We start from the raw sequence: 9,534 nt of genomic DNA, 5'->3' as shown, positions 1-9,534 counted from the left end.
TCTACCAGGGTTCTGTTTTTACGCTCTGCAACTCCGTTTTGCTGTGGTGTGTGCGGCACTGTATACTGCTGAACAATCCCGTGAGTTTTGCAGTATTTCATGAATTCCTTTGATTTGTATTCTCCTCCTTGATCAGATCGGAGAATTTTAATACTTTTTCCACACTGTCTTTCCACCAGGGTTTTGAAATCTGTAAAACATTGGAAAGTTTGACTTTTCTTGTTTAGAAAATAAATCCATGAATACCTAGTGCAGTCATCAGTAAACAACAAAAACTAGTATGCTCCCCCTAGCAACCTTGTTTGCATGGGACCACATACATCAGTGTGCACTAGCTCTAAGATTTCTGTTTGCCTCCTCCTATCATGCACAGGGAACTGTTCTCTGTGCATCTTTCCTAAGGCACAACCATCACAGTTTAACTGAATGTTACGAAAGATGGGGAGACCTTCGACCATACCTTTCTTCTGTAACAACATGAGATCCTGCAGATTCAGATGACCAAACCTCTGATGCCAGAGTTGTTCAGCTGTCGACTCTCCTGCAACCATGGCTTGCTTTGATATACTTTTTGCATCCAATCTGTATAGGCCTCCAACTTGCATGCTGTTGCAACAATTTCATTCCTGCAATCCTTTATCACACAGTGAGTCTTGAAGAATTCGACATTCATATCTTGGTCAGCCATCATGGATACAGATATCAGGTTTTTCTTTATTCCAGGTACATATAAAACATTTGAAAGGTGACTAATTTTTCCATTTGGTAACTTAACTGAAATCACCCCATGACCTTTAATCTGATATCCATTATCATCCCCTAGATATATTTTTGATCCATTTATAATTTCTTCAAGACTGTCGAAAAATTCTTTATTACCTGTCATGTGAGAGGATGCTCCGGAATCGACATACCAGATGTCATCTTCATTTGATGCAGAAAGGGCACAGTCGACTGTGAACAGTCGAAATTCATGACTGAAGTCTTCTTCTTCAACAAAATATCCTCTGTGTTTTGGATTTACCTGTCTCCTCCTTGCCTCATTGGCCTGCCTCTTATGATAACAATCTCTCTGTATATGACCCTTCTTTCCACAATAAAAAAATTTCTTTTCAGAATGATTTGGAAGCATACCTTTATGACAATGATTTTTATGTGTTGTTCCTCCTTTCTGGACTGATTGCTGCTGTGACTGCTTCCCTTTAGATAGTCGTCGTTTTGCCACCAGCGCAAGATCGTCACTTTGGGGGTTCAGATTCAGATTCTGCCGTCGCTCTTCCTCTTGCTGCAAGATCGCAGTGAGATCATCAAAAGTGGGCGTTTTATCCCTTGCCGAGACTCCAGTGATGAAGGTTTGGAAATCATCACGCATCCCATTCATTGTGATTGCAACAAGATCTTCATCAGCCACCGCCACTCCAATGGCCACCAATCCGTCTTTAACATCCTTAATTCGTGCGACAAATGCAGTAGTAGACTCCCTTTCGTCCATCCTCATTGAAAATAGCTTGCTTTTCAGACCCAAAACTCTGTTTGTATTCTGGGTTTCATACAGATTCTTGATTTTCGTCCAAATCTCTGCGGACGTTTTACAGTCTCTGATGTGTGCAATGACATTGTCTTTCACAGACATCTTCAACAGGACTTTGGCCTTGTTTTCTTGTTTTATTTGGCGCGACTTTCTAGGTAAAATCCCGCGCTAATTGGGCTTTTTGGCGCTCTGGCGTAGTTTATTCCTCAATAACCGCGCTAATTCCTCTATTGGCGCGACTGTCAACGCAAAATCCACGCCAATCCGTGAAAAATCCGCGCCAAAATTTTCGAGTTCGAGCCAGGTGTTCTGCAGTCCACCTGCTCAATCGAGCAAAGAGCTCTCGTGTACACACAGCCACAAAGGCATGTTAAGCCACACAGGCTATTCCAGCCACACAGGCAAGCTAGCTACTACAGGCACTTCAACCTCACAGGTGACAAAAGATCAGGCTCACTCAATCTGAACTCTGATACCAAGATAAAATGTGAACAGAATTGAAAAGAAAGAGTTGTAGCTCTCAGGTATGGCCTGCACCTGGAGACTACACTCACAAAACTTGAGAGATCACTCTCGTCCACTCTATTCCACAATCAATCAAAGGTTACATCAATAAATACAATACTAGGAAATAGGAAGTTGCACCCAAACCCCATAATTATAGGAACTAATCCTAAACTAGGGAAAAAGTTACAACAACGTAACTATTTTCTCCATTAATAACAAAATAATATTAATTATTCTCAACTACTAGTGTCATAATCAAATCTCCCTACATATCTATGATCTCTGCTTTGCTATGTGAAAAAAATTACCTGGTTCAATGTATCAATTTTTTTTTTTTTTGCAGGGTTTGTATGTTCAATGTATCAAAAAAGTAGTGTATACAACAATATATTCCATTTCTAGAATATTGGAGAGTCCATGCCAATACGGACAGCCCGCGCCAATAAAGATAGCCTATCCACATAAGATATACAATTAAAAATATTGGAGGCCCCACACCAATACAAACAGCCTATCCTCGTAAGATATAAAATTTTAAACAACCACGGTTGCTTTTAAGCAGCCAACCAGACAAGATACCATGATGCCCAGAAGAACTGTGACTTATGCCCACTGCCATAGATTCGGAAGACACGACGAAAATGTTTCTTCGAGTGGAGATTAAATCTTTTTATCTTTATAATGTTAGATAGGAAAGAAAAATTATATAATGGATTTAATTAAGAGATAAAATCAGCATTATATAGTGGATGTCACAGGATATGAAGTAATTTAATCAGCTGCACACTGTAAGAACATATTAGATTGGTCTACGGGTTTCTGTCAGCCAAAAGTTGCAAATCTCAAGAATATATTGTGTGCCCATTCGATAATTAGTTTTTTAGAAAGTAGTAACCCATGGAAAATTGTATGCACCTCTAATATATTCGTATGACATCAATGTTTTCCTCATTGTTGCCATGTACAACCAATAATGGGTACTGGCCAATATGGTTATAAATATAGATCCCTCCGGCACTTTGGAATGGCTATCCAGAGTACCCACTATCAAAATCCTCTGACAAGGAATTAAGCTGTGGGGAATATAACACTATGAGAAATATTACAGCGCCTTCTAGCACTGGTGCGCCTTCGGTATGGAGTTCGCCCATTCCATTTCTACTGGGTGGAGTTGGTTCCATGATCGCAGTGATAGTTTTTGCTCTGATCGTTCTGGCTTGCTCCTACCTGAAAGTTTCTCCTGATTCTAACCCAGAAGAAAATAACAGTTCAAGGCAGATTAGCGATTTAAGTGTTGGGTCTGCTGAAAAGGATGAGACTTTGGCGAATAACATGTCGCCTTGTTCAGATGATAAGCGGGTGAAAGTAGTTGTGATAATGGCCGGTGATGACACTCCAACGTTTATCGGTAACCCAACCTCTACATCTGCAAAATAAATGTCAGAGCTTGCAGCGCATTCAAAGTGGTTTCATAGGATTTAGTTTTACAGAAGAGGAGAATTTTTTTGCAGTGTGTATTTGGAAGTCTCTAATATTATAATTGAAATTTGTTTGACTTCATCTATCTCATCATTTGGCATCTTCCTCATTCAAGGCGTTATTTCTTATCCGCGCGACATCTTCTAAGATCCCGAATAGTGTGACGCCTTTCTCCCAATTTTTGGAGCATACAAACTAAAACGGACACAACTAAGATTTAGCCGTACATAGTAGATAATGGAAGTTAGGATTTAGTTTCCATCTCATTCATTCATTACTGGTGAAAATCCTATGCATGTAAAATGTTTCAATTTTCTCATTCTAGATTGATGTTTTTAACGAGTACATTCTCAGAGCTTTTTTACATTCTACAGGTTTTCATTTTTTTTCGCTGTCTTTCCATTTTTGTTCTTCTGTTATACAATTATATTGGTTTGAGGGAGCTATAAAAAAGTCTACTAATAATAATTTCGCAATATTCTAGCAGAGCTAAAAATTACAATGAACATAGATCCATTTTAAATACTGCTTTAATATGAGCCCAGAAATTCTAATTTTTTTACTTAAATGTATTGTATTAATTTTTATTTAAAAGCATGTGCACTATAAAGTTGAGAAAGACCCATAGTTCAAGAACTAGCCATATGTGCACCATAAAGAAGAGAAAGACCCATAGTTCAAGAGCTAGCCATGTGAGTAAGCTGAAAAAGAAAATTTACCTGGATCGAAGTGAATACCCCTCTTTGAGAGGTCTGCCACTTGATTCTGCTCTGTGTAGATGTGCATGTATGTTATGTTCTGAAAGTTGTTAGGCTATCTCTTAATACGCCCCATCCAATTGGATAGGATAGGAGCGTTGAAAGAGGACTGATCCCTGACCCAGTCTATCATCTCCATGAATGTAAATTTGTCCCTGTCTTAATTATTTTATTTTGGAAAGTGAAAAGGCTATAATCTCTGTTCTGATGTTAGTGCCTTGTCCTCCCTTCCCCAGAAATGATATAGTCTCCCAGCTTCCGGAATGATGACTACTCAGCAGCCACAGCTCCTTCGTTGACTTTGACTTTCCCATCAAATAGACCAATTGGATATTTTCCATTGAGTTCCTTTATAATTATATTTCTAGATTCTGGCAACTGCATTTATGACTAATAGGTGTTTTTAATTTTCCCAATTGTGTTGATCACTATCTGTTTTGAACCGATAAGCCCTGCGCAATAAATACGTTAACAATAGTCTACACCTCAAAAAAAAATATTTTATACTCTCATTATTAACAACATAATGCTAATGCTCTTCTGGAACTGCGCAGGGCATTTTTACATAATGCTAATGCTCTTCTGGAACTGCGCAGGGCATTTTTTTCATAATTCAATCGCCTCGGTTTCGCAATTTCCAAGGTAGTACTGAGGCATCGTTAGAGAGTGTTGCATATTTTTTAGGATTTTTCATTTGCCTTGGTTTCTGAGTAAAACCATCTAAAGCAATGTTTCAATACATTAATACAGTTTAGGTCCATTTACAACGAACACTGAACAACTATTGCCTCCAAAATAAATGTCTTTTCACTCAGATAACATCCATTTATAGACGTGAGTTTATAAAATGACAAGTTATAAATAGGTTTTTTTATTAATTCTGCATTTGTTTTTTATGGTCGTCCCTGTATGCCATTATTTAAACATAATAAAAAATGAAATAGCATTATAGATCTTTTTAAGAAATGAAAAGATGTGTGAGGTTATTCATCTCACCTCAAGTCTTCTTTTGGATTACTATATTCGAAAATATCTAACGCTGCTCGAAGATCCTTTCTTCTGTCTTCCAAATTAAAGTGTTTTTTTTTGCTTCCCATCCCGCCATAAATTGTGGAATGTTAAAGTTACGTACTGGCTTAAGCATCCTTGCATTCAAAATATATTAATGGCGAAAACATATCGAAAGAGGTTATGAACTATTAATTCTAAAATGTTCTCTGTGAAAACCCATGGAAAGTGGGTATCTGTGTGAAAGAAATCTGTTATGCCGTAAGTTCAAATTCAGGCCACCTATAGAACATTAACATGGGTTAAAAAACTAAACTAAGAACACTTGCGAGTTATTTTAATTTTAGTGCTTTATAAATATTGGTTTTTATACATTAAAATAATATATATTAAAACATGTCAGAAATATTGTTTCATATACATAGAAATTTAAAGCAAGAGAAAGGGAGTTCAAGAGAATTTTGTAGCACTATAAAAGTAATGAAGATATTTTTTTTGGCTTTTTTTTGGCGTTCAATTTAAGTAGGTATTTAGATAAGAGAGGGACAAAACGTTTTGTATTATATAGTGTGCATAAACTAATTATTATCAAGAGTGTATTCAGAATATTTTTTAGGTTCATTTATCATATTGAAACTAGAGTGAACTTGAGTCAGTTTTAAATCACTATAGGTTACAAACAAAAAGTTAACAGAATATTTATAACAAGAGACCATGTAATTTGAGAAAGGGTTTATCGAGATTGATGGGGTTATCATTGAAGAACAGAGTAGCTTCAAATATGAGGGACAACATGATTTTTTTTTCCAACCAAGTGAAAAGAGTAATTTGTGGGCGATTACAGTTTTCCAAATTGGCAAGACCTTTTCTAAGCTAAAATTTGTCTACATCTTTAGTGAGAAGAGCACACACTACAAAAGTTTGAGTGTATTGGGGGGTCCTAGGTTCTACTGGTGTGTGTGCCTGGAATGAGATGCTTAATCATGAATTTCAATTTCTCATCAGAGTGACATGCTCTTTCCCTCATAATCTTGTCACTTAATGTTTGAAGGAGATGTTTGATTGTGGGTAGAAAGGAGTGATGAAAGGGATTCCCACCATTATGCGTTGTGAGCTCCACCTTGGTCTAATGAATTGGAGTGTTTCGATGGTGTCAAGAATGTGGAGCCATAGTGACTTGCAAGACCAAAAAGCACAATTAGACAGAAAGATGAAGGATCCATTGCATTGATTTAAAATAGAAACAACATACTATTGTACGATAGAAGAATGACTCAAATAATCCTTTAGGTAGCCATGGAGAGAGTTCATCACATATTCGATTTACAATGAATAGATAGTGATATATTCAACCATCATGCTCACCATCTCTCGAGCTATCATTCCACAAATGGTCTTCTATTCTAACCTTTACCACAACCTACACATAACAATCATGTATAAGATAGTATCTAGAACTAAGTATGATTGGCAGAACTCATAGAAACACGCCATGGTTAATGGTGTCACCTCATCTTAGCCACATGCAAACTCTCTAGTAGAGCATTAAAGAAACCTATATAGGCATGAAATAAATTGTGCTAACAATATAGTCATAATTCAAAACTGTGCCGGAAAGATAACACTCCATCCCACAACCACTATGGCTAGGCTCCATTGACATATTTACAAGAATGTTCTTTTTAATTAACTAACTTTAACATCAAACATTATTTTAACAATAAACCCAAACATCATATATTCAAAACTCAATAATCATATTTACATAAATATTAGAAATATTATACATATAATTTTATTTTTATATTTTCCTTTTATGTTAAAAAAAATATATTTAATCTAGGTTTCCTTTTCTAATATTATATTAATAATTTTGTATCTTATTATATTATATTGGGTAGAGATATATCTCATGTATAAGTGAGATGAATACTACCATCTCAATTGTTGTGAAAAATAATATATTTCACTTTTAAAATTAATTCGGGTGTTTTTTTAATACTTTAACCATTAAAGTTAAAATAGACTTATGTGGATGTAATTTATTAACTTATATTAATTTTCATGGTTGATATTATAGTTAATTAAAAAAAATTAAAAATATATATTTTTATTAATGTATAAATGTTTTTTGATTTAATTTATATTAAATTTATTAATATTTTTTAATCTTAATATAAAATATTGTATTAATTTTATCTATTATCAAGTTATAAATAAAATAAATATAATCCATTGTTACATTTTAAAAATAAAATAAATATTATAATATTTTTTATATTGATTTGTAAAATGTATATTACATTTTTTAAATATATATTATTCTTTTTAGTTATATTTTATTTAATTTGTATTTTGTCGTAATAAAACTAAATATTATATTATTATATTTTACACTTATTATTATATTTTACACTTTTGAATGAAGAAACTGTGTAAATTTTAATGTGTTTAATTTGGAATTAACACATGTAACTTTTAAAGTAGAAATAAAGTATTTTCTCAATTAAAAATTAAAATTGGGCATAATATAAAATAAATATGAATATATATGTTTGGTTATTTTTAATGAAAATTATTATAAGACACAATTTCACTTTAAGAGATAGCATAGTTCATTGTTGATCTTACAATATTGTAAGAAGAAAAAGTGGTTAAAATAATTTACTATCACTGTCTAAATATTATCATGACCATGATAAATATTATAGTATTATATGAACTTTAGGGAGAGGTGTCTTTCTCTCTCTATATATATATAACAAGAGACTGTGTATAATTCTTATATTTTTTAAAAATATTTGAATATAGAACTTAATTTAAATATTTGAATATTCATATAAACTAGTTTATTTCAATATCATGTGTGTTTCACACTGAGGTACATCCTACAACTCAATTTGAGGGAGATGTGTAATTTCTTTTTTACTTAACCTTAAGTTTTCAGATAGCTTTTTAAAAATAAAAATAAAGTATGTTGGCTACCATATAAAAAAATGAATATACATTTTTTGTTATTTTTAATGAGAATCATTATAAGACATTAAGAATCCTAATCTCACTGCGCTCACTTAAAAAATACCCTATGTGAAGACAACCTTAAAATATAATTAATTTTTTTTGAGTGGTTTGTTGTCCCCTTTGGGTCGAATAATTCTCTAAGAAACTTGAAAAGGATAATGGATAATATCATGGGGCTATTCAAAAACTCTTCTGTGATTATATATTTAGATGACACTTTCACTTTAGTACAACCTCGGAAGAACACTTGCAATACATTTAACTCATCCAAAGCACCATTGAACAACAAAAGTTGTATGTCAACATGGATAAATTATGATATTTTATGTATCGAATTAAATATTTCAGATACATCATGGATGAAATCAATGTTCTTGTGAACCCAACCAAGATCTAAATCATCCAGGATTAGTGAGCCCCAGGGAATGTAACATAGCTCGAGAACTTCTCGATCATTGCTAATATTTATGAAAGGATTGTTATGTGTTTATTTCATATCGCTTGGAAATTCAAGTGATGAAGGGTGGAGATAATTCTAAGTTTTCCTATTCTAAAGAACAATCGAAAGAATTCACTAGTTTAAAGTAATTCCTCTTCTCTTCACCGACAATTACCCTGCTAGGCCTACAAAAACATTTGAGATTGAGATATATGTCTCTACCTATGCTATTGGTGTATTTCCCACGCATAAAGGATATCTAGTAGTCTATCTCAATGAAATTCTCTCTAATAATCATCCATAAATACCCCAACTATTCCTAGGAGATGTACTTCAATGTGCAGGCACGTTGAGAGTGAAAACATTATATATCTTGGAAGCATACAATCACCTAGTTTCATAATAGACCTACACAATTCATCTAGGCACACGGAATGTTACAAAATGAACACCATAAAAAACGATTCACATACCTACAAAAGTCCCACTTAAACATAAAGTACAAGAAGGTCTACAACAACCTTGTTCTAGACTTCATCACTCGACCCTTAGTTGTTGTGCTAACAAAAATTAATAACCCTTGTGGGAATGGGACCTTTGTGATTTCATACTTGTGCAATAGTGACTTAACTTTGTTGCTACATAGTAGATGCTCATATGAGGTAAACACGTTCTAAACATCCACCTCCAAGACATTATCTTGTGCTACATGATACATATTTGTGTTCCTTCAGCTAAGCATTCCAAGACGATTTGGGAGGCACATTATAGTCTTGCAGTAAGCAACTTAA

General features: G+C 34.0%; 1 protein-coding gene across 1 annotated transcript; it reads left to right on the top strand.

Moving 5' to 3' along the window:
- Positions 1–3,130: 3,130 nt before the first annotated feature.
- On the top strand, positions 3,131–3,475 carry LOC149145441 (protein GLUTAMINE DUMPER 3-like). Its single transcript, XM_089452453.1, has one exon. The coding sequence runs from the start codon at positions 3,131–3,133 to the stop codon at positions 3,473–3,475; it is 345 nt and encodes a 114-aa protein (XP_089308579.1).
- Positions 3,476–9,534: the final 6,059 nt, after the last annotated feature.

Source organism: Pinus tabuliformis, chromosome X, assembly GCF_031772625.1.
Source record: "Pinus tabuliformis cultivar Carrire ecotype Pingquan chromosome X, CPIR1, whole genome shotgun sequence".
In the NCBI taxonomy this organism is placed as follows: Eukaryota; Viridiplantae; Streptophyta; class Pinopsida; order Pinales; family Pinaceae; genus Pinus; species Pinus tabuliformis.
The sequence above is the reverse complement of the archived record's forward strand: the minus strand, read 5'-3'. Positions and strand labels throughout refer to the sequence as shown.

Coding starts and splice junctions, on each gene's coding strand:
- LOC149145441 (XM_089452453.1), top strand. CDS start 3,131: ATGAGAAATATTACAGCGCCTTCTAGCACTGGTGCGCCTTCGGTATGG.